At 43.2% G+C, this 25,225-nt stretch overlaps 1 protein-coding gene across 2 annotated transcripts in view; it reads right to left on the bottom strand.

Annotated features, from left to right (window-relative positions):
* Positions 1 to 25,225, bottom strand: part of TTF2 (transcription termination factor 2) — a 39,580-nt gene that overhangs the window by 5,200 nt on the left and 9,155 nt on the right. Inside the window, exons 4-21 of one of the 2 annotated variants that reach the window (XM_038561881.1) lie at positions 22,498 to 22,564; positions 20,720 to 21,661; positions 20,285 to 20,399; positions 19,755 to 19,937; positions 17,886 to 18,013; positions 16,606 to 16,687; positions 14,662 to 14,781; positions 13,250 to 13,400; positions 10,908 to 11,016; positions 8,711 to 8,895; positions 7,817 to 7,970; positions 7,438 to 7,529; positions 6,347 to 6,432; positions 5,809 to 5,945; positions 4,493 to 4,663; positions 1,838 to 1,896; positions 839 to 989; positions 59 to 141 (exon numbers count right to left, since the gene is read on the bottom strand). In XM_038561881.1, the coding sequence (XP_038417809.1) occupies positions 59 to 141; positions 839 to 989; positions 1,838 to 1,896; positions 4,493 to 4,663; positions 5,809 to 5,945; positions 6,347 to 6,432; positions 7,438 to 7,529; positions 7,817 to 7,970; positions 8,711 to 8,895; positions 10,908 to 11,016; positions 13,250 to 13,400; positions 14,662 to 14,781; positions 16,606 to 16,687; positions 17,886 to 18,013; positions 19,755 to 19,937; positions 20,285 to 20,399; positions 20,720 to 21,661; positions 22,498 to 22,564 (3,015 nt within the window). The remainder of the gene's footprint in view (positions 1 to 58; positions 142 to 838; positions 990 to 1,837; positions 1,897 to 4,492; positions 4,664 to 5,808; positions 5,946 to 6,346; positions 6,433 to 7,437; positions 7,530 to 7,816; positions 7,971 to 8,710; positions 8,896 to 10,907; positions 11,017 to 13,249; positions 13,401 to 14,661; positions 14,782 to 16,605; positions 16,688 to 17,885; positions 18,014 to 19,754; positions 19,938 to 20,284; positions 20,400 to 20,719; positions 21,662 to 22,497; positions 22,565 to 25,225) is intronic. The other variant, XR_005372639.1, reaches the window with a different exon arrangement.

The raw sequence follows: 25,225 nt of genomic DNA, 5'->3' as shown, positions 1-25,225 counted from the left end.
TTGCCCCCCACCCCCCACGCTATGCTAGGACTATGCAACAGAAATCCAGAATCATTACCAGTGCATATCCAGAAGAAAAAGGTGGTTTCCTCCAGTCAGGTTCAGACCAACACCTCCAGCCGAGAGAGAGATTAGCATAACCTTCAAAAAGAAAACAGCATTCACTTATCAAGATTTGACTCATAATACAGCTCTCCCTCTGTCTTGAGTTGGAGCCCAAGACCAATACAGGTAAGTACCATGTTCCTATCCAGTTTCCCTCTGCTGTTAAAATACTCTTGAGATGCAGCGTCCCATGCCTCACCTTTAAGAAAACTCTCACTTCGTATTTTTTTGTGAGTTAACCTCAGAATGTGAATTCTATGCCTGCCAAAATACACAAATGCTACAATTTAGAGTACCTGGGGTGGCTGGCTGGACGAGCACTCCATTAACCAGATTCTATCCATTCCCTTGGTCTCTGCACCCCCACCCACTGCCCTGATTATCCCGCCCACTGACCACCAGTGTTTTCTGCATTCTTGCCATCCCTCCACCTCTCCCCCCACACTTCCTCTTATCAAAATGCCACCTACCCTTCAAAGGCTGGCCTCCCCTACAAAGATAGCTTGAGCCAACCAGCTCTGCTCTTCCTCTGCTTTTAGCCCTAGTATTTTATTCTCTTTAAAGCATGTGCACACTTTGATATGTACCCCAACAGATATCTAATAAATTAAAAGCATGTGGAGGGACCAAGGCAACAAATGTTTTCATGCTGAGCTGCTACCCTAGAATTCTCGCTGTGTAACTGAGAACCATGAGCTCTCAATGACAGAGCTCTGAGGGGACCAGCTCCTACCTGGGGACTCCTGGAGCTGTTAAATGCCTCCACTAAGTCCATTCTCTGTTTGGGGCGGACAGAGCCATTGATGGTGGCATAAGTCAGGCCACGCTTCTTGAGGTGCCACGCTACAATCTGCAGCATGCTGGTCCACTGGGAGACAATGACACTGGAAGTAAGGATAAAACAAAACATCAACCCCCCTGAAGAGATGAAACACATTTCAGGGTCTTAATGCCCTGTCACTCTTAAGATTCGGCTATCAAATGTGGACCAGGAAAGGCCTTCTGTCCCCTGTGGGGCAAAGGCACACACTGAGGTCACATTTTAAGGTCAGAATGCTTCAACTGTTTCCAGATCCAGTGCGTAATTCATCTCATGCTAAATGAGGTCAGAATAAAGTGGTGGCCGGCCTAAAATAAGGACTGCAGCCTCTTGTTATTTGGTGACCTGGTGCTCCTCTAGAGATCTGTGGTCCTGCAGGAAAGGGATACAGGCTGCCCTCCCTTTGCCACCCACAGCAAGCTACTGGGAGGTCTCTACCCACACCCCCATGCCCCATGCTATGTTTTAATTAGGATTTTAAGTTATTAAATCAAAATAATTCACATACACAAATGCAGGTCCATAACACACAAGTAAGGATAACAGATGACAAATGGATCCAACATATCGTACAGGCTCAAGAACACTCCCAGCACTGCGGGGCTCCCTGTCTGATCACACACCTCCCCCTGCCTTTTGCACCTGTTATTCCCTTTTCTTTAGCTGCTTCTCTACTTTTAAACACTTGTCCAGATGCTTAGCTTACTCTAATCCTCTAGGGACTTCCTTCTCAATCGGTGCCACAAATATTTTAACAAATCACAGAGAATTTGTGCTATCACCTCAGTGCTTTCTGCTGAGGATGATTCAAGGTCCTTGATTTATAAAAAGTTGAGATTGAGAATTATCAGCAATATCAAGGTTTCCTGATTAATCACAAGCAATATTTGGATAACAAAGTAACACATTTACCTCTTTTGGGACCCTGAATTTCCTCGGATTGCCTCCAATTCCACCAACAGAGATGAAATCTGGGAAATGTTATTTGGTACATGTAAGTCGCAGCAAATTCGCTTTTCTCCGTCATCCCTCACTTGAACTACAGAAGTGGGCTCTCTGCCTCTGGTCTTGCCTCACTCTAGGCCACCCTCTTCTGTGTGGCCCAAGGGCTATTTCAAAGATGCCCAGGCTGTCACTTCCCTCCTCTGGCTGGAGTTCCTGAACCGCCTTCCCACCAAGGATGGAGCCCAAGCTTCTGACAATGACCTACCAGATTCGTGCTGCTCCGGCCTCAGCTTATGTCTCCAGTCTTGTATCTCACTACTCCCTCCCCAAACAATGCTCTCATTATACCAAAGTCCTTCCTCTGCTAAGCCATACTTTGTCTCATCTTTGTCCACTCTGTCCTCTCTGCCTAGAACACCCTTCCATGTCAGATCAACATCACTTCTTGGAGGTCCCCACAAACCCCAAAGTATGGGTTAGGTGCCCACTGCCCACCTGCTCCTATAGCTTGAGCACTCCTTCTGTTTCTATTGTCATGGTCTTTTTCACACTACACATTGTGTATTGATCATCTCTTGCTATCATGACTTGAGGTGCTCCAAGGAAACAGAGCCAACATATGACTGGTTCATCCCTGGTTCAAACCCCTAGCATCCAGCAGGTAGACAGACCAGAGAAGGTACTATCCAAACTTTTGCAGAAAGACAAAGTGAACGAGCTTTATCCAGTTTAAGGCCTGTCCTAAAGGCTGCTGAAGAAGAGGACCTGTCCAGTCTGAGCAACACTTGCTAAGGCTTCCCAAAAAGCTCTCTGGGTATTTACCAAACACCCTCAGAGCACATCTGAGTCCACATGGGAGCAGGTGGGTGGTAAGAACACATGAGCTGGATACATTCCTCCCAACTGCTAATGCAGATGACCTTTAGAAAGCCTCTAAGGGCCATGGAGTTAACCCCCAAGATGGTGGAGGAGGAAGAAAAATGGACTAGGAATTGAGAGATGACGGGAGCTCTTACGCTCTGCCATCAATCACATGGCTGTATCCCTTCATGACTTCTGGTTAAGAGCTCAGACACCTCATCACTGAAACAAGGAGCTGCCCTGGGTGAACTTTGAGGTGCCCTTGGCACTTATGTCCCCTGCTATCGTAGAGTGGTCACCTCTAGAGGCCTCCACCACCCATGAGGCTGCCACCCAGTCTCAACAGATGTGCTGGACAGAAAGTGAGAACAGTACTGGATCATTCTGAATTTGCAAGCAGAAAGAAAAGCAGAAAATGAAACACCTGGTGTCTTGGCGACTTGAGGTTCTGATAAACGCTCAGACTGCCACAAAAAAGTTGGCAGTAGGTATTTTGAGAAAACTTTAGCAGGAGAGGAGCTGGCCTCACAGTCTATGAGCTGGGGTCAAATTCCAGGAACTTCTACATGAGTTTAGGAGGGTGCTGCCAAAACTTCCTTCCCTGCGAGAAACAACCTTAAATGGTTTGAATCACTATTAACGGGCTGACGTTAAAAAGCCCTGTGAATAAACATTACCCAAGTATTAGGTGAGGCACACAGATTATGAGGACTCTTTTACCCAAGAGCTAACTCTGAAGGTGCTAGGACATCGAGTTTGTCCACGTGAGGTGTTCTTCCTATGTTTTTCTCAGTTCCTAGTGGTGAAGACCTCAGTAAATATTTGTAAAATTTAAACAATTCTTTTTTTTTAAAATTTATTTATTTATGATAGTCACATCACAGAGAGAGAGAGAGAGAGGCAGAGGGAGAAGCAGGCTCCATGCACCGGGAGCCTGACGTGGGATTCGATCCCGGGTCTCCAGGATCGTGCCCTGGGCCAAAGGCAGGCGCTAAACCGCTGCGCCACCCAGGGATCCCCCTTAAATAATTCTTAAGTAACACTGAGCTCTTGACAGTGACCTCATTTCTAGTTGCATTTTTGAAAAAAAAAAAAAAAAAAAGGCTTTGAAGAGAGGTTGGGCCTGGGAATGGCAGCTTCAGACAGCAGCTGAGAAAGAGACTAGCCCTCATCTCAGGCTACGTGGACTAATAGTATACACTCCAAGCAGCCAACAAAAAGGTAGGATTCAAATTACAGCACACCTCAGCCTTCCTGCACCACAACGCTTCAGCCTTAAAAAAGCTTTAATGAAAATAGAACGAAATGACTAATGAAGATAGAAGGCTATTTAGGAAATAATACTCAGAGATGGATGACTTTCAACAAGTCCAAGCAATTGGTGCTCGGATGTATCAGACAGTCTCTGGGGTCAGCCTTTGTGGTTTTCCTTTAAAGCTTTCCTGAGACAAACTGCTCACTCACTGAGGCCCTGTCGTTGGTGTAAACCCGATCGGCAACTTTCCCAGTGACCCATGACAGAAAATCTGCCTTGCTGCTGGGGCTGGCCCAAATCACACTCTGAAAGCCCACTATATAGTAAGACTAGTTTTATCTGTGAAATAAAATTAGAATTTAAGACTGGGAGGGGTATTGGACCAGCTCAAATCTAATAGTTCTAGCCCTGTCATGCAATGGCTGTGTGTGCTTGAACCAATGTGCCACTCCCACACATGAAAACGAATCCAAGTTTTTCTATCAGAACAGAGGTGACAAAAGTACCTTGCTGCTTGCTCTTGTGTTGTCAAAAAGCTCTGCCTTGAAACGTTCACCATTAAGGGAAATGATGGGAGACGGCTCCATATCACAGACTTCGGACAATGTCATGGCACTGAGCTGCTCTTCCAGAGAAAGGGCTAGGCCCTCGCTTTTCAGTTCTGCTGGGTCCAGGGCCTGAAAAGAATACAGGAAGGGGACAGAAGAACAGGTGGGCAGTTGAGGCAGCAAGCCATGTTATTTGCCAATGAAGTACTGATTGTTTAACATCTCACAAGGCAAAATGTCTTATAATTCATCAGTATCTCCTCAGAGACAATCTGATTCAAATGTAATCTTGCAAGGTTTTTTTTATATTTTATTTATTTATTCATGAGAGACAGGGAGAGAGAGAGGCAGAGACACAGGCAAAAGGAGAAGCAGGCTCCATGCAGGGAGCCTGACATGGGACTCGATCCCGGGTCTCCAGGATCACACCCTGGGCTGAAGGCAGCACTAAACCGCTAAGCCACCCAGGCTGCCCAATCTTGCAGGTTTTTTTTTTTTATGATAGTTACAGAGAGAGAGAGAGAGAGAGAGAGGCAGAGACACAGGCAGAGGGAGAAGCAGGCTCCATGCGCTGGGAGCCCGATGTGGGATTCGATCCCGGGTCTCCAGGATCGCGCCCTGGGCCAAAGGCAGGCGCTAAACCGCTGCGCCACCCAGGGATCCCAGGTTTTTATAACAGATTAAAGATAAAGCAAACGATGGAATGAAGAGATTTGCCAGATTACATGATCATCCTGTTCTCCCCAGCTAAACAGTACAGTTAATTAAGCTATTGATAATCAAAACACATTACCACAGCTCTTCAAAAAGAGTAACAGATTCATCTTAATTACAGATGGATGTGCCTTTCTCCAATGTAAAGACAACTTTTCCAATTGTATAAATACTTGAGTTTTCATGACTAGCCTTAAAAGCCTCAATATTGCCTGAAGGCAGAAAAAACTAGTACCTAAATTGGCTTTCTGATACCCTAAAATACCAGAGTACTCATGAATGGTTTAACAAAATGACATTTTCCACTCTCAAATAAAGTTTATGTACAAAAGAACCCAACAAGAAGAAAAGCTGTTCTCAACACTATGGGAATTATCTCAAGATCAATAAAAACTAATACACGGGAAAATAAACAAGCTTCCTCTTCTCTGCCTACCAATAAACAAAAAGGCCCCAAGATGCCATTGCCCTTGTTCCGGCAGGCTGGACCCCAGTTATGGAAGACTGAAACGATTTCTCTGGCAGCCACTCTGGAGGTGCACCCTGAGGGCTCTTCTTACCGACTTCAGCAGAGACAGGTGGCAGCAACATTGGCGGAGTCTCAGCAAGCGGGTCAACAGTAAGTGGGGGGTGCCGGGTCTCTGGGAGTCTGCTGCCACGCAGGGTCCAGGCCTACTGGACCCAAACTCCTGGGCCACTTCCACGAAGGGACACAAACCACGGCAAACAGTACAGGGTTTAGAACAGAAACACGAGGACAGATCGCAAACCGAAAGAGGCTGTTCTGAACTTCCTAGATCTGAGATTCAATAACATCATTGTAACTGACCTCTCTACCAAGTGAGCCACAAGAAATACTGGCTTTCTTTACAGACCAAGCTGCATTTTAATAATGTAGAGTTCAAAAGTAATCTAAAAGAAGTTTCTATCACCGGGTCTGGGTGAAGGCAGATGGGCTTATGTTACTTTGGTTTGAGGTTCCTAGCTAAGGCCAAATCTCTGATACCAAGAACTCATAATGGCCATATCTGTAATTTTACCTGATCTAAATCCACAGTTTCATAACTTGTATGTACTTAGGAGTGTCCCACTGCTTACCTTTACTGAATGGATTACCAGGGCTTCTTCCAGACAGGTTGCCCCCACCTTCACGCCCTGCTTTTAGATAGGACTGCAGAGCTGACCTACCTCAGATCAAAAGAGAAAATGCACATGTGATGTTTGTTAAGACAAAAGAGGTTTACCAATGGTCACTGCTTAACTGAGCTTGCAGGAGGAACTCGAATAAGACTTGTTAAAGTCAGGCTCATGGCAACCACTGACCAAAGGTAATTAAAATTATTTTAAAAGCCAAATCATTATTTATCTAAAGATTTTATTTATTTATTTGACAAAGAGAGAGCACAAGCAGGGGGAGCAGCAGGCAGAAGGAGAGAGAGAAGCAGGCTCCCCACTGAGTAGGGAACTAGATATAGGGCTCCATCCTAGGACCCTGGGATTATGACCCGAGCTGAAGGCAGACGCTCACCCAACTGAGCCATCCAGGTACCTCCCAAATCATTTTTTAAATGTGTTAATAGAACATTAATATTATAAATATTATGTGTGATAACTTACTATTAATTTATAATATTAATGTAATATCAATATTAGTATTGGTTTATATTTAGTAATAAATATGATACTACATCAGGTTTACAAAGAGAAAAGAAACATATTCACATTGGAAGTGAGAGGTGGTACCAAGCGGGAGACTAAATCCGGAACTTAGGGAAGGATAAGAGTTTTAGAGAAAATACAAAGAACAGGTGACAAGGATCAGAGTTTTGTTTTTTAGGCTCCAAGGAGATGCTGAGTAACAGGTCAAAGGTCAAAGAAATGTTCTTTCCCAATATGGCCCCATAGGACCAGACAGACCTGATGCACTGTGACCACACTGTCTGGCTTCTATGCAAGGAAGCCAATGAAGAACAGGTTCAGTGTGTATACAAGATAGAGGTGAGCCAGAGTGCAGGTGAGGAGAGAGAGACAAAGAGGGAGATTTAAAAGCCAAAACAAACAGAGAAAGGAACATAGATACCCAACTCATCAATAAACACTGTCTGAAGAAACTTGACCCTTAATTCACTTCCAAGCAAGAACAGCAACAACACAACAATAAATGCGAGGTGCTTCCTCATCGCACACACCTTGATTTTGCCAAAAGGACACTGTAAACATTCTCCTCATCTTCAGAAAGCTTTAAGCGGTGCACGTGAAACTGACGCTGAGGCAGCATCACCTGGAGGAAAAGAAGAACTCAGCTTGGCAAAGTCAGACAAATGCCCTGGGCATTACAGAGTAAGTTCCCCACAGGTGACCCTGGAAACCTAGTCAAGCCCCAGACAGCACTTCCACCTGCCCTAAAAACAGGACTGCGGTGACACATGACGACCTGGGGCCCCCTCACAGGCAGATGGGACACTCGGAGGCTCCCCAGCAAAGCAGATGGCTGTTTGAGCCAAGGAGAGGGCATGCCACCCTCCTTCCTCAGCCTCCCTCAGGGACACGTATAAATGAGATGATTACCAAGGGCTTGCCTGTGGAGTCCAGCTGGTCTTTTGTTCTCCTCAGCAAAAGGCTCTTGGTTAAAATACTTAACCGCTCTCCTCCTTTCTTTGAACCATTGTCAACCTGGCTCTTCCATAGTTGGAAATCATCAAATGGAGAACAGCGAAGAAATCTTTTTTTGTTGTTGAGGAAGAGGACAGAGAGCAGGACAGAAGATAGAGAAATAACAGTGCAAGGAGAAAATAAATAAGGGTCCAAAGAAACACACAAGGTGAGAAGCAACTCATATTTTCTGTTACATCTGTCATTCAATCAGTTCTTAACAGTGAATTTCATAGCAAAGCCCTGAGAGACACATCAAAAGAATCTAACTCAATAACAAAACCACATTGTAAAATGTGAATTTTCCCATTAATGATGTCCATATCATCACAACAGGACATATGAACCAATAGCTGTAATTTAATCCTAAAGCTTCAAAGCCCGGCAAAGAAATTCCATTATCCTCTGATGGGCTGACTTGAATAAAAGCAAGGGCTTTAAAATCAGCATTCTTTTCTGTTTGCTTCCAATAAATAGTAGGCCTAACCTTGGGCCATATGCTTTAAAGCAGGAAAAAACCCCAAACATTCACTGGACTGAAGAAAGAGAACTTTTGTTTCCTTTCATTTTAATCCATCCTAAATCTTTCCATATAGTGGGGCTCGATGTGATCATAGTCCTGTATCTACCAATCAACTGATTACTTCCTCATAAACATGAATTCTTTTGCCCTTTAGAGGTTCAGAAGCTTGCCATCCGCTACATGAAATAATCTGGCACACTCTTGGAGCTTTCTCTTGAGATAGGAAATAATGATGAAGGGTTACTGACACGGTTCATATTTCCATGATCCTGAAGGTTTTTACTCACTTCAGCAGTGAATACATATCCAACAAAGTGTTCTGAATGGGGGTTCCAGTGACAGCCCAACGGGCATGGGCTTGTAGCTTGCATACAGCCATGGAAGTCTGTACTCGCGGATTCCTGACACAGTGGGCTTCATCTAATATGATTCGAGCCCAGACTATTCGAAGCAAAGGTGTTTTGGCAATATCCTGGAAGAAACCCAAGTAAAATCATCAACTGTATGGGAAAATGCCATGCCTTCAAAAAGATAAGGAAAACAATGAACAAGTACTGAGATCCACTCTAACCATCAAGTTTTAGGGCTTAGGTCGGGCACAGTGAAATAAGAATTAAGCTGAAGAATCAAAAAGTGGAGATTCTCAGTGGGTAGAAATAAACAAGTTGACTTGAGAGTCCCAATCTCTGAGTTTAAGATGCTTAAGAGTAAAACATTGTACGTTGAGTCTTCAAGTTAAAACACAAAAGTGAGCAACGGCCATGGGTCAGGATGACACTATGTCTCAAGTCTAGAAATTCACTCGTTTCAATAAAAATATTTACTAAATTTACGAAAATTCACTACAAATTTACTGCAAGTCTACTTTTATTTTTTAAAAATATTTTATTTATTTATTCATGAGAGACACAGAGGGAGAGGCAGAGACATAAGAAGAGGGACTCCAGGATCACAACCTGAGCTGAAGGCAGACGCTAAACCACGGAGCCACCCAGGTGCCCCTAAGTCTACTTTTATATGTAAGATATGAAAGCAGACATGAAGCACAGTTCCCAGCCTCAAGGAGCTCAAAAGGGAGCAGAGAAGAAAAATAAGCAGAAAGATTAATTATGGCACGATGTTGATATATTAAGTACCACTGGATAATTCAACACATGCTGGAGGAGCCTAGCAAGGGTGGCTCACTGCCGTCTAATACCTGAAATAGCATCTGGCACATAGGAGATATTCAAGATGTGCTGAATATGTGGAGTGCTAGGACTTAAGTAAGTACAAGGTATAGGAGAGGCATTTAACCAAAGGATTAAAGGATTCTTAAAGCAGGTAAAACAAACAAACAAAAAACCCAAACTAAACTGGAAAGGGAACAGAGGCAAAGCATTCCACTGAGAGAGAGCAAAGGCACAGCAGTGTGACAGAGCAGGGCAGACATACATCTCTTGGGACTAAGAAGGGGAGAAGCCACAGGGAGGGCCAAGGCGTAGGAGATAAGAGCCCCGTCAAGTAGGACAAGGTCATAAAAAGCCTGATTCATCCTGGAAAGGGACTACGGTTTTATCCCGAAAGCAATGAGGAACCAGTGAGGAATCTGAAAAGCTCATCATCGACAGGAAATCAGAGTTGGTCTGACTGGAAAAGCATTCTAGAGATTTCCCCCAATATGGAGATCTGATGAAAAATAACACGCAAAAGATTAGCTCTTGGAACAGCACCACATTTTCAGGAGAAAAAGCCCCATGATAATGATGCCAGAAAGCCTCTATGCTATTTGATGGAGACGACCCTGGACACCCTAGCAAACAATCAGTCTTCCCTGGTTATCAGTTAGCCTCAGGCCCCTTGGTAGCCTGACTGCAACCTCTTTCCCTAGGAGGTGGAAGACAGGCAGGAGTAACAGCTTGATGCAAAAATGCCAGTATTAAAATGCTGCTCTTCATGTTAAATATAAAAAAATATCCTAAGAGGGGCGCCTGGGTGGCTCAATGGGTTGAGCCTTTGCCTCAGGTCGTGATCCTGGGGTCCCAGGATTGAGTTCTGCATTGGAGCCTGCTTCTTCTGCCTCTGACCCTCCTCCAGCTCATGCTCTCTCGGTCTCACTCTCACTCTCAAATAAATACATAAAATCTTACAAAAAAAAAAAAAAAAAAATACCCTAAGAGTATACCCAGAAGGCTCTAAAATAAAAACTGCAGGAAGTGGCACTTCCCATATTCATGTGACAGGCCCCACTACAACTTCTATGCAGTTACTGTTCACTCTACACAACAACTAAATACTGTGCCAGACCTCAACCTTCATCACTGATGATAAAGCTCTGGAATAAATAGGAACGAAGAGAGGAAGGCACTTTCCGTGTCCACAGGTGGAATGTCCAGGCCATTCCTGACCTCACAAGAATGTACCTTTGCTGCATGTGATGCTGTGGGAGGCCTCCAGTTAAATTATGAGGTGCTGCTCCATTTCCCTGGTGGCTCCCAGACTCACCTTCCCCATACTGGGGTTTGCACCGGGGATCGCTCCCTCTTCTTTCTGTGTGGGAATCTCCTTGGCCAGAAGGTTATAGGTAGTGATCACGATGTCATATGTAGAGAGGCTGTGCAGACAGAACAGGAAGCAAACAGTAAACTATCCCTCCACATTGTGACTGACAAGAGAGGGGGAGTTGATCCCTTTATAAAAATGCCTTTGACTAGAAGAAGGACAGTGGGTAGAATTCATTAATTCATGCCCTTAATCCACACATACATGGTAAATTTTACTTACTTGGCTTCCTTATGTCTTTCCTCTGATCATTTTTATAGCCTGTTTACTAGAGCTAAACGGCCTCCCTGTTCCCATCACATGAGTCAGAAAAGAAAATCTCTGGCTGGAGTCATATTAAGCTGGATTTGATCTGGCAACAACAGAAGTAGGGCAGGGCTGGGAATTAACATGTAGGAATGATTTGAGCTAGATTGATGCTGAAGTCCCAGGGAAGTAAGAAACCCTCAAAGCGTTGTTCATCTAGATCTGATCTTTCGCCTTATCATTCTATAACAGATTTCTGAAAACACATGAACCTGGCCTTGATATTTGAGTATTAATATACACACGTAAGCTTTGAGTTTACCTTGCCTCTACTCTTTATATGTAAAGATTCTTAATAAAAAAATCTTTTTTCCAATGAAACTTAATATCGTGCACCTGAGAGAATGCCCATAAATACTTTTGATAAAATGATACGCCTAATTCAGAGGGAACACTGTCTACACGCTGACTTAGCATCATACGAAGAAGAAGGATTACGAATGATTCCAATCAGCCAACTAGTAGTACATTCTGAATACCAAATCAGGTATGACTGAAGTGCAAATCAAGTAAGGTGCAATTTATTTCTAATAAATCTAACAAGGGCACCTGGGTGGCTCGGTCAGTTTAATTATCTGCCTTCAGCTCAGGCCCTGATCCCAGGATCCTGGGATCAAGCTCTTTGTTGGGCTCCCTGCTCAGCAAGAAGTCTGCCTTTCTCTCTCCCTCTGCTCCTCCCCCATCACTCCTCTCTCTCTCTCTCTCTCTCTCTCTCTCTCTCTCTCTCCCCTCTTCCCTCCCTCAAATATATAAAATCTCAAAAAAAAAAAAAAACTCCCTAGAACAAAGGCTAACCACTGATGGAGAAGGCACGCAGGTCTGTCACTGCTGCCCTAACACCTTTCATCTGCTAAAGTGACCCTCATTCATGAGAATGGGTGTATTGGAAGACTGATGGCCCCCAATTTTGCAACTCACCCCGAAAGACTACCACTCTGTTCTTTAGGAGATAAAATATCTAATATGAGAGATTGGGGAGATTGTTTAGAAGCAGAAACAACTCGGTTCCTTGACTAGGTCAGCAAGTATTCAACCTAGACCATCATATCACAATTAGGAACAAAAAACGATTCCTTCAGGGATGCCCAGCTGGCTCGGTAGATGGAGCATATGACTCTTGATCTTGGGCCCTACATTGGATATAGAGATTTCCTTAAAAAGAAAATCTTAAAAAACAAAAAAATCCTTTAAAACCAAAAGGCAAAGCTAGGACTAAAATTACCACCTGGGGAAACATTTTCCTTCCTGCTTCCTGATCCACTCCCTTCAGGAATTCAGTTAGGTCTAATCTAAACCCTTGATTTTAAAACTTCATAGATGGTTCCTATGTGAAAAACATAGCCAGTCCATACCAACTAATCATTAATATTCTACCAAGATGCTCTATAAGACCAGGCTGGTTACAATTTACACGAACGGAAAAAGAATGTGAGTTTGGAATCAGAAATTCAGCAAGAATGAAATAACTGTGGCAGACCCTCTTGCGCCAAGAGAATGCTGCTGCTCCCTGACCAACAGCTCGGGCATCTCAGGCTACCTCCCATGACAGCTCTTGTTGACGATGGTAACGAGGATACAGCAAAAGAACACCATTCTCTTCAGAGAAGCATCTCCTAGGGATGCCTGGGTGGTTCAATGGTTGAGCATCTGCCTTTGGCTTAGGGTGTGATCCCGGGGTTCTGGGATCCAGTCCCACATCGGGCTTCCTGCAGAGAGCCTGCCTGTGTCTCTGCCTCTTTTTGTGTGTGTCTCTCACGGGTAAATAAATGAAATCTTTTTTACAAAAGTAAACAAACAAACAAACAAACAAAAAAGATGCATCTCCTAGCACAGGTGAAGGATGCTGGGTGGCGAAAAGTGCCTTTAGTCTTCTCAAGTATCATTAGTCCTGACTACAGGAAAGCTCAAGGAAAGCCAATTATGACCCCTCAAGCCAAAATGCTAAGAGCTGGCACCGAATGCAGTGTTTCTGCACTTACACTTTTGCACGTTGATCCCGATTGGGCCCATGATAGAGACAGACTCTTAGTGTGTTGCTGCTCACACGTTTCATCACCTCGTTTTTCCAGTGATGGATCAGGGAAGCAGGACAGATGATCAGCGTGCCACGGGAAGTGAACTCACGGGAGTCTTGGGAAAAAAAGTCAACACCTCATTACTCTCATTAAACAGTCTTTAACCCTTAAAGTTATCTCCTCTTTTTCTGGACTATTCTTCCTTCAATCAATATTTTTAACAAACTGCTGCTCTTATTTCCACACACAGTATAGAATAGAATGGGAAATTAAAGGGGTGGTCTTTTAACTCACAACACTTCTTTATTTTCCCCCGTACAAAGGTCAAAGACAGTGGCTAAAGGAGGAAAGGAAAGGGCACAGTACGTGGTCTCCATCTAAAGAAACCAATGTGCTTCCAACAGTGGTCAGGAGGTAGAAGCAGGATCATTTCCTACCTCAGCCTGAGCTGGTTCGTTACAGGGGGGTACTATTACTTTTTTTTCTGAAAAGCGTCACCTAATTACACATCCACCTCACAACAGAAGTACAAAACTCCTAAAATAAGCAAAGATTACCCAGGAACCAGCTAGCAAGAGTGTTTGTACCACTGTCCCACCACCCCATCTCTGTGTGTGCATGCAGCATGTCACTACTGCACCCAGAGCCACGGGATCCAGCTGCCACCAGGAGAAGCCTTGAGAGTGGAGAGCCAGATCTGCACCAACCACCTGAGAAAGGTCCTTGCATACATGGCAACTCATGTGTGATGCAGTGTTGCCAACACGTGACACATTGGACCTTTAAGGCACACAGATAGCTATTTTATTTTAAAAACAGAGGTTGAAGTGAGAAATTGTTGAGAATTTGGAAAGCTGAAGAATTTCAGAAAACTTGGAAACAGCTTCTGCTATAGTGGCTATAATCCAAAGGTGGGACAAACCTTCCTTAAAAAAATAGTATTAATTAAAATCTTAAAAGAAAAAAAAAGGGATGCCTGGGTGGCTCAGCAGGGAGCCTGCTTCTCCCTCTGCCTGTGTCTCTCATGAATGAAGAAATAAAATATTAAAAAAAATATTATTAACTAATTTGGACCAGCCCCATAGTTGTGTCCTCAACATTAACAAAAATAGTAAGAGCCATTTCAAAGCCTTGGCTTTCTTTTTAAAATTTTCTTCTAATCACAGGTCAAGCTAAGTTGATAGCAAAAGAGGCAATCATCACTTGTAATTAGCATATCCAGCATCAGAAATGATGCCAGAGGAAAGAGTCTAACACTGGTTCTCTAATAGACTAATGACACATGACCAAAAGTATTCTTTCGTAGCCTAAAAATGTCCACTCTCTGCTGGCTCAGATAATTTCGGAAATAACAGGCTATGAGGGCGTTTGGATACCATCTTTGGAAAGCCAAGTCAATGCCACGTTTTTGTCCTCTTCTTTGGTTTTCTCTCGGTTCTTCTGGGTCAGGATGAGGGCAATCATTGTTAGGGTTTTTCCTAATCCCATATCATCCGCTGGAAAAAGAAAATGGAAGTTAGATAGTTTATCACTTAGGGCAAAGAATCACCTCCACTTCAAGAGAAGAAATCACTGGCATACCTTGGCTCCTGCTGATTCAGGCACTGTTCTTTCCTACCCTAACAAATCCTTCACCTTGTGTATGAAGATGAACCCTAGCTCTTGCTATTCATTATCCAGATCAAAGACATGTTACCATGACTTTTGCAAGACTTATAATTTAGACCTTACTCTGGTCTACAGGCTGTATTGTTACTTACCTAATGCATTCACTGGTATCTGTCTCTCATTTGGTGATACTGGCTAGTTTTTAAAAATTTTTACTCCCCCGAAACCAAAAAGATCCAATAGATGGAGTTAATTCAAAACAGTCCTCCATTCCCTGAACTTGTTCATCAAAGAGGGACATTAATTAACATTTCTCAGGTACTGTCATTGTGCTGGTCATTGGACTCCTCTAATTTAGTTTACTATTTTTTAGACCCTATAAAATATTCTCATCCTCACTGTAACAGTTTAAATAATCGCTGACATAAGCAGAAGTAAAATGTCACAGTGTGGATTCTGGTTCAAATTCAGGCCCTGCTACTTTGAGTAGACAAGGAGCTAACACAGCAGGCCTCACCATCATCCTAGGGAAGGCCTGCTGACAGGGCGCTGGGCCGGCCTTGGAAACTCGAATTCAAGCAGGGTTCCCACCATTCCCAGGACTTCTAAGAGTGGTTCACTGCGCCTAAACTGCACGCACAAACAATATGGTTTATTCTATATGTTGGCAAATTGAACACCAATAAAAAAATAAATTAAAAAAAAAAACAACAACAATGTGGTTTTGCTTAACATCTGCTTTCCTTCTGGAAGCCTGGGATTCCAGGACCAACCAGGCCTAAAGCTGCCAGTGTGACCAACTTCCAGTAAACACTTTAGGCCTGAACTCCCCCACTCAGCAACATCTTAACAAGTGCCATCACAGCTCACCCTGGCCGATTTCACTGCCAAAGGCCTCTGGAAGCTTGTACCCAGTATCCTCTGAACTTTGCTCCATGTGCCTTTTCCCTTTGCAGATTGCGACTTATAACAAATCAAAATAATCTTACTTTTTTATTTTGTAATAAACCCTAGCCATGAGTAAGATACCATGCTGTGCATCTTCCTAGCAGAGCATCTAACCTGGAGCTAGTCCTGGGGATCCTTATCATAGTCACTTACTAGCCATTGTGGCCATCTGTCATGTTTCCTAGAAGCTGAGCACCTTGGAAAATTTTATTTTGCTGAGTTTCCAAAGCAGAACACAGAAAACTTTCTTTCTAGGCTCCCCACACCTAAGGCCTGGCAGCGTGATCCGGCTCTGGAGAATACATATACTCACACAAGATTTCGAAGATGTGAGCAACTTGAGAAAAGAGGCTCCCTGTGAAATCCTTTTGGCAGGAAGGAGTGGAGACAGGGGTCTCTGACTTTGGGGTGGCTTCATGGAACAAAGTAGCCATGACAGTTCCCAGAAGACACTGAGGCTATTCCTTGGCTTTGGCCGTGCTCCTAGACGTCTGGCCTCCCATCTAGCTCTCCACATCTCTCAGACTGTCTGTCCTGTGCCACCAGAGAATGAACTGTCTCTCTGCTTAGTCAGTCAGCTTCTGCTTGTAGCCATGACTTGGCTGACCCTACAGCTATGTACTCTTGAGTATGCTGCTTTACCATCCTGCACTTCAGTTTCTTCATCTGGAAAAGGGGACAGCAAAGTGCTCACTCCAGCGCTGCTGACAGGACCAAATGAAACAATATATGTATGTTGGCTCCTATCATAACACCAGACTCACCCAGAATTCCACCATGTGGCTTCTGACTTTCCCGCCATAGCAACCAGGCCAATGCCTGCTTCTGGTGCAGGAGCAAGGGGACCTGGCAAAGGGAAGAACCAAAAGCTGAGTATAAATTCCTCATGAGTGCTGGATCCTGACTACTCAGACTCCACGCTTTCCTCTCCTTTTCTAGAAGTGATCCTCCCAATATTCCAGCTGTCGTGGGGCCGCTCACTGCACCTCAGAGGTCCGTGACTCCACGTCTCACCTAGGGTGACCACACATCCTGGTCTGCCAGGGACAGACTTGCACCGGCTAGCCAGCATGTCTACCAAGAGCATCCCCCACCCCCTCAAGTGGGAGTCTTGCTTTGTCTGCTTGAATCAGCCAGGCAGCTTCTACTGCTTGCAAGCAAGACCTCTAACTGGCTACCTCCCTTTCACTCCTGAGCCACTCCGATGTTTTCTGCTCATTCTCTCTGTACGCAGGGTCCCGGATCTGCACCGGGAGTCATAAATTTCAGCAGCTCTTTGACGGACACCCCCTTCCAGTCTTTTAATCCAGCTCATCTGGTACTCCATGACAAAAACAATCTTCAGGAAACACCGGCTCAAGGTTCTATGGGATCTCATCCCATCTCCTGAGTGAATCTATCTGAGCTGCTCCCCTGTGCCAGGTTGCATCGTGAGTCAGGCCCCCTGCTCAGTGATGTCACCTGCTGCTCCCCATCTTCACCTGTTAGTAATGCTGCCTGCATCTTCTCTCCAACCCAAGTGTTTGGTTTCTATCCTCCTTGCTATCTTCGGGCTTGCCACTTTGTTAAGGCACAGGGAGGCAGGCAATAAAGACTTCTTCACCTACGGTGACTTTCCCTTATTCTGAATTCCTTTTGTTTGCTGTATACTGTCTGCAGCCCATGATAGTGCACATTTTACCTTTGTTTTCGTGTACTTTTCTATGTTTCATATATGTTGCATATGCACTTGCCCCCAACTAGTTCATTAAGAGCAGCAAGTCCTTTGCATCCTCGTAGCACTCACTGAAGCTCAATAAACGAGTCTTTTATTGCTATACACCTATAGAACGTTATGGCTTTAACAAAAAAAGTGGGTTTTGTATTTTTTTTCCTCCCTGCCACACAGGAGGAGAAAATACCACAAGGGAAGCCACTAAAGCATCATGTGTAGGAAAGATCCATCAGGATGGCACTCTGCTGGGCAGCTCCACAGGTTCTCCCCATCTGTGGTGCAGGGACACTCCTAGAGGAAACTCCGCACCAGGAGTCTCCCCTGGCTCACCTTCAGCCCAGCTGGATCCTCTGCCACAGCGGTCTCACCAGGCCGAGACTCAAGTGATTCATGCAGCTCATCAATGGCTTTACTTATGATTTTCCATGTGGCATGAGGCCCATCTTGTTGCATGGGGCCTGTGTACAAATAAAGGTGTTATCTAAATGTTATCTAAAGGTGTCACAAGTGTTCCACCCTGGCTAATGCTGTGAACCAGCAATCCACGATTTGCCAGATAACACATCTGCATGGCCTACAAATTCTTGCCCATAGAGTTTCCTTCCCCATAGACTCTTCTATCCCCATTTTCCGTTTGTTCATTTAACCACACACCTACTATAATAAAGGGCAAAATAATTAAAGTATAATAAAAAGATAACTTGTAGTATTTTGAGTACGCTTTTTAATTTTTCCCCAGTTTCGAAGCGGAAGCCGAGGAAAAGGTAATGTCATCATTATTTTAGGAAGAAAAGATCCTCAGGGTGAGATACAAAGAAGGGAAGTCAGCAACAGGGAAGGCTGAAATTGTGGAAGTCCGTGGACGTTTAGATAGATGGGGAGAGAGCCCCTGATGTGTGTGTCACACACTGACTGCACTGTGCCAGGAGATACTGTGGTGCTGTTAGCTCACTCATCCTATAGGGAACACTATTCACGCCCCTACACTGCTTCCAATTTCAGGCATGAAGTATCCTGAAGGAGGTTTCTAGGCAGATGCCAATTAACCATTTCAAATGTTAAAGTATTTTTAAATGAAAAATCGCTTTGATGAAATGCTTTCTAAACATATTACTTACTTTCTTACCTTAAGACTCTAATAAAATTTAGTTTTTGTCTAGTTGACTCAGTCACCACTATGATTACTGAATGATGCTGTAACAGCAATGTTCTCAGCCAGAACTGTCATGCTACTAAAGCACATTTTCTTTTCTTTTTAAAGGTGCTTTTAAAAAATTATTTATTATTTTTATTATCTATCTATTGTGTGCATGTGTGCATGTGCAAAGTGGGGGCAGACTAAGCTGATCATAGAGCCCAACACAGGGTTCAATCCTACAACCTTGAGATCATGACCTGAGCCAAAATCAAGAGTCAGATGCTTAATCTACTGACCCCCCCAGGTGCCCTGAAACAGGATTTTCTGTTCCTTTTTAGGCTAGCCTCAACTGCATCTGGCACCAAGTCCATTTCTTATCCCCTATTAATTACTGCTCTTTGACTTTCTCCCTTTCCTTCCTTTTTTGTTCCCTTGCTTCTCTCCTTTTCCCTTTCTATATCTCTAGCAGTCTTCAGCTGGGAGAAAACTGGACTTAGTGCTTCCAGTCACTGCCAGCCAAGCTGACCAGTGAGCCCAGGTCCTGTCCCCTGATCGGCAAATCAGCCCATCCCAGCACATCTGTGAGGCTCTGCTGTGATCTTTATTTGCAGTTACTTCTGAACCATAGTTTTCTGTAAAGTTAAGGATGGAAACAGTCATTTAAATAGGGTGTCACAGTTCTCAGTGGGTCTTTGGTCATCAGCTTGACTCATGTCACTCCTCTGCTCTGCCTTAACACCTACACAGGGGTGCAAATGTGCCCGCTGGTCAGCCTACTTTATCGTGGTGTAAGCTTGAGCTTTCACTCATAAACATTTACACGATGACTGCTGTGTGCCAGCCATTGGTCTGATTGATGACAGCCTGTGAAAACGGTCAGTAAACGAGCCAAGCACAGAAATTGAAACACTGTGCAAAGCTCAGCTGGGCATTTTTATTATAATGGCAATTTACTACTCCAGAATGGCTTCTCCCTTCACATGGGCACAGAGACATCTCCTAGGCAGCATTTAACTTGTAGGTATAGCTATTCACACCAGGGCCAGGCCCTTGGATCTTACCTCCAGAGCACCAACTGGATCCCCCAGCAGCTACTGGGCAGGCAGCCTTCAGTCCTTGAGAAACCAGAGGCTGGAGATCCTCACCCTGCAGGGGTTTGGGAGGCACCAGGTGAGGGGGGTCAGTGGTAGCTTTGGTGATGTTTTTCTGTTGCAGTACTTGAGTGTTACTCTTCTCATTAGTGTCTGCCCCAAAACAAAACAAAAACAAGGAAAGAATAGGCTACAATTCAGGACAGCAAAGAAGTTCTATGTGTGAGAGGAGGTCAAGAGAGGGTGGGGTCATCACCATTCCAACAAGCTAGAGACCTCAAGACCACAACACAGAACATTTCTTAAGTGATGGGGATAGAGTTGAGTCCACAGGAAATGAAGGAGGTTCTTAGAAATTACAAGTGCATTCTGAAAAGCTCGGAAGTGGATTATCAAATGGAAAGGTGGATGAATCAACAGATTCTTTATGGAAATGGATTCTCGTACATCTCTTGTAAAGTTCCTGCAAACCCCGAGTTCTGGGGCATAACCCGTTTTACCTGGCTCTGGGGAGAGGGCAAGAGCACCAAGGGCTTCCTCCAACTCCTGAATTTGCTTGAGCAACTTCTGACCCTTGTCTGGAAGAGCCTGGATGTTCACCGATTTCAGAGTGCTCTGGAAAACAGATCCTGTAAGATGGTCTCTCGTCTCAAGTTCTTAGAAAGACAGTGTCAGATTAAAGTAGCCTACAATGTGAAAACTCTGAAATTAGGCTCCTTTAAGTATATGTGTGAAAAACAGGGTTTTTTTGTTATTATTTTTTTTTCTTAAATCCAGCTGATTTTCTAACCCCAAAAATATAAACATAGGAAAAGACAGAAACGAAACACCCACCTACAAAACTTTTCCCACGTTAACACACGTGACTAGCTTGTGGCCCATAGTTAACGATGTTCTGACCTTAAAAACAAAGCACATGGCAGGCCAGCAGTTACCTTCTTTTGCCTCAGTTGTGCTGTGAGGTACACACGTTGGGCTGCTTGGTCTGAAGGTTCTACCTTCCTGGAACCACCTGTGGCAGGAGGTGTTTTTCTCTGCATATCCTGACCAGGTAATGGCAGGCTCTCCTCCTTCTGTGAGTTCAGGGTCGAGCCAAAGAACAAAGGAGGCTTAGAGGAAGTGAAAACATGACTGGAGGCCACTTCCAGCCTCTGTCCCAGGGAGCACTCCTTGGCTGGTGGCGCACACTGTGCGGCTGGTCCCCCGGGAGCAGGCCCATCCCAAGGCTCTGACTGCTGGTTGGTCTGCGAGCTGGGGTCGTCGCTTGCCTTTATTTCTCTTGCCTCCCAGCTCTTGGAGTGTTCTTTGCTGACATGTTCCCCTTTTTGGGGCTTGCTTACTGGGTTTTGACTGTGAATAATTCTAGGCAAAGGCTTGGCTTCCTTCTCCCTCAGAGGCTCTGATTTCTTTTCAACGTGATGACTCTCAATGTTTGATTTTACCTGAAGAGACCCAGATGGTTTTCTCAGCTCCTCAACATGGCACTGCTTGGATTTCACCTCAGAAAGGTTTCTTTTGTGCATTCCTTTGTTCTCCTTCGCTTCATGCTGCAACTCTGTTTTCTCCCCTCGCTGCTGCTCTTGAGGTGCTGGTTGTTTTTTCTTTACCTCCAGGCCAGATGAGAGATTTTTCTTCATACAGCAGTTGGGTTCAGGCTTCCGTTCCTCCTTTTGATCCAGGAGTACGTCTCCCTTTTCCTTTTGCTTCTTATCCACCATCTTTTCCTCACCTTCACCTTTGGTGAACTGTTTCCAGAGAGATGGCTCTTGATTCTTGTCAAGTACCTTGAACGGGTTCCTCTGCTGGGTGGAAGAATAATGAAGTAGCTCAGAGGCACGCTGAGACTTGGTTACAGAACGTTCTTTGGAATGAGGCTCCTAAAAGACAAAAAAAATAATCTTAATATAATAAGATTAATGCGAGCATCATATCAGAATGCCTTTTATCAGAGGAAATGGAAACAGTAGTCCAATACTTCTGAACATTCCCAAAACTATTTCTGCCGCTCAGAAAGACTACATGCCTAACTCACACAGTATTAGTTTCTGAAGAGTACTTTCAATGCTTGGTTCCTTCTCTGCCCATGACCACTGCTTTCACAGGCCTCAAGGACAAGTAGTGATCAAATCAAGTGTGTATGCAGTTGTAAGAGCCATAATGGATACCTTTCACAAAAAACTAATGTCTCGAGAATTTATCCCCAAAATGTCCTATGCTTGCTTTGAGTTTTGCATTATGAAAGTTTCACTGTAGGAAACCAGAGTGACAAGTCTAAGCTCTGCCTCAACCAATGAAGGTCTTGCTGCTTCCCTGGCCCTAGCCCCCCATGTGCTGGGTATCTATCGGTCTCTTGCATTCTAGCTTATGAATGTCACCCCATTTGTAACAACATTGAGGAGACACCAGCGTCTAAAAAGATGCTGAGGTTGGTCAAGTAAACCCAAATTTCTTCCTCAATAGAGCAGTGACTACATTTAAGACCTTGAAAAATATTTAAATGAAATAGGAGACAAACAATTAAATCTTCACTATAACCAAATAGTCCTTTGAATTAAGAAACCCTATAGGGTCTACCTTGCTTAAAGAAAAGAACCATCTTTCAGAGACAGTATGATGAAGACCAACCAGTTTATACTGGACTTCAAGGTCTTTTCAGGCGACACCAAAGATTAAACAGTCTTTACATAGGTTTGAAGACAGGAATAATTCCTACCTGCCATGGTATACTTCCGCACCACTGCTTCCCTGCTGCCTTACTTCTAATGCACTGGAAGAACAATCTAATGAAGTATAAAACACAAATAATCAAGGCTGTGGAAATCCATTAAAATGAGATAAATTTCTTTTTCATCCAAGAACATATCTTGCAACTATCTGACACTGGTTTTGAAAGGTCACTCAAAACCAATTACTCTTATATTTCCATTTAAAAATTCTCTACTGCATGGGGTATTTATAAGGGCTAAGAAATGAAAGAAAAGAGGCATCATAGAAGCCAAGATGCACACAGGTTTATTCTTTTTGCTCTGCAAAGAATAACTAAAATAGAAACATGATCAGTAGTGGCTGCTGAAATCAGAAAAAGAGAGATAACCAGACATTATGTATTCCTGACAGGAAACCCCGATAGGACCTATACGGTAAAGCAAAACAAAACTAAGCCAAATCAAAACAAACAGAAACTAACCGGGATCAGGTCAAACCCCTAGATTCAATTACCAATTTATGGGAAATACAAACAACAGGAACAGACAGAGCTTGGCCACAGGGATGTGATCTGTAAAATCTTGACAGTGGGAAACGCTCTATGATGAACAACTGCCTTCCTTCAAAAAATAAATTACAAGGGAGGAAAAAAATGGAGAGAAAACTCAAGAGACTTCAAAGGCATTATCAATCAATTGCGACTGTGAATCTTAAAGATTTAAACAAATAAACAAAAACTATTAAAAATAAGCTACTTATGGTATTGATGAAGCTACTGGAAATCTATACTCCAACTGGTTAAAAAGAAAGAGAGAATCCCTATCTCTTAGAGTCATACACTGAAACATTTACAGAAGAAGTGATGTTATCTGGGATCTGTTCCAAAATAAGGGAAGAGCTGGGGGATGGAGTGTGTAGAGTATATAGGGAATAAGATTGGCATGAACTGGTAACTGATGAAGCTCATAGGTTGCATTATTCTATCTTGTCTACTTGTATTTATTTGCAATTTTCCATTAAAAAAAAAAAAAAAGACTGCATTCAGACATATATCCCAATACAAGACTGCCTGTCACTGCACCAGTAAACACAGCTTATACATTCACTATAAAGAAATGGCTACACTGGTCCATTTGCAAACAAAAACACATATGTGCTCTCCAGCATCCCAGATTTTGCAAGTGTATCTTCCTTCATCCAAAGGATGTCCTCTTTATCCCTATTTGCCCACCACTTCCCCCATCACCAGTTGTCAAAATCCTACGTCTTTCAGCATCCAGTTCAAGCTATCCCTGCTTTGCAAGATTTTCAGACATTTCCTTCCCTGTTCATCCACTGCATTGTTTCTGTATTTCTGTTGTATTTGGCCGTATTATACTCGTATCTACCTGTCTGCTGACTATACTTTCAGCAACTAGAAGGCTATTACCATATATGGTCTCCTTATTCCCAACTATGCCTTGCCTTTTGTACATAATTAAGTATTGTGGAATTCAATAGAGCAAGCTGATTTCTTCCTTACCCAAAATGATTTCTCAAACACATTTAATAATCAAAGAAGAGCTTCCAATATCATTTTACTTGTTTCACTAGCTAATAAACTCAACCAAAAAGTATACAATGGCCATGAAAAGGACCCTCTCGTGGTACCCTATCTGCCCAATTCCCATCCCTTCCGATACTCATGCCTATTAGCTTCGTTTACCTTTCCAGAGATTTTAAACTGTATATTCCGATCAATATAATGAATCTTAATTTCCTTTTCCACATATATGGATAGCATAGTATACATACTACTAAATACTTTGCTTTTTAAAACAGTCTTCAAGATTTTTCTAGAAAAAGATATAAAGGGTCTACATATATAAATATATATATACACACACACACACACACACATATATATATACACACACACATATATATTTTTTTTCCTACAGCTGCAGTTTCCCACTATTTAGAGTTCTATTATTTATCCAGAACACTCTTGAGAGACAATCTGGTTGTTTCCAATTCTGTGCTACTAACAATGCCACAATGAATCTTAATATATCTGTAGGGTAACTCCCTACTCCTCATATCAGGTATTAGGGCCTTCTTTGTTTTTCTTGGTCAATTACCTTCTGGATTTTATTTATTGCTGTTTTTGAACTCATTAAATTCCATTTTTACCTAAATGAATCCCTTCTTTCTCCATTCTTTCAGTTTAATTTCTTGCTCTTTTTCTAACTTCTCAAATATATAACATAAATCATGACAGTCTGAGTCCTAATTCAAAATCCCCTGACATCATTACCTCACCTGAACATATAATCAAAGATAAGCCTCAAATGAACAAGTGTTCCATAAAAGTCAAACTAAAAACAAAATAGGTCCAGCTCCTCTCATATAAGCTCACAATTTCCCCCATTCTAGCTCACAATTAAAAAAAAAAAAATTACTGGTCTCTTTAGTTTGTCTCACTGCAAAAAGATATTAGATTGAACACGTGTTAATAAGATTTCTGAAAAGCTTCAAATGCGTAACAATTCAAAGTATTGGCAACTGTCAGGCAATACCATTACTTATCAAAGTGAATCAAGAATAAATTGCTGCTGTTGTTTCAAGTGTATCAAGTACTTAAAATCTTTACTGACAAGAACATTTCATAAATCATATCTATTAAAAAAGCCCAAGCCACTGCAGACTTTCCAAAGGGCAAGACCTGAAGACCAAGAAGGGAGAAAACAATATAC

This window comes from Canis lupus, chromosome 17 (assembly GCF_011100685.1).
Source record: "Canis lupus familiaris isolate Mischka breed German Shepherd chromosome 17, alternate assembly UU_Cfam_GSD_1.0, whole genome shotgun sequence".
Classification (NCBI taxonomy): Eukaryota; Metazoa; Chordata; class Mammalia; order Carnivora; family Canidae; genus Canis; species Canis lupus.
The sequence above is the reverse complement of the archived record's forward strand: the minus strand, read 5'-3'. Positions and strand labels throughout refer to the sequence as shown.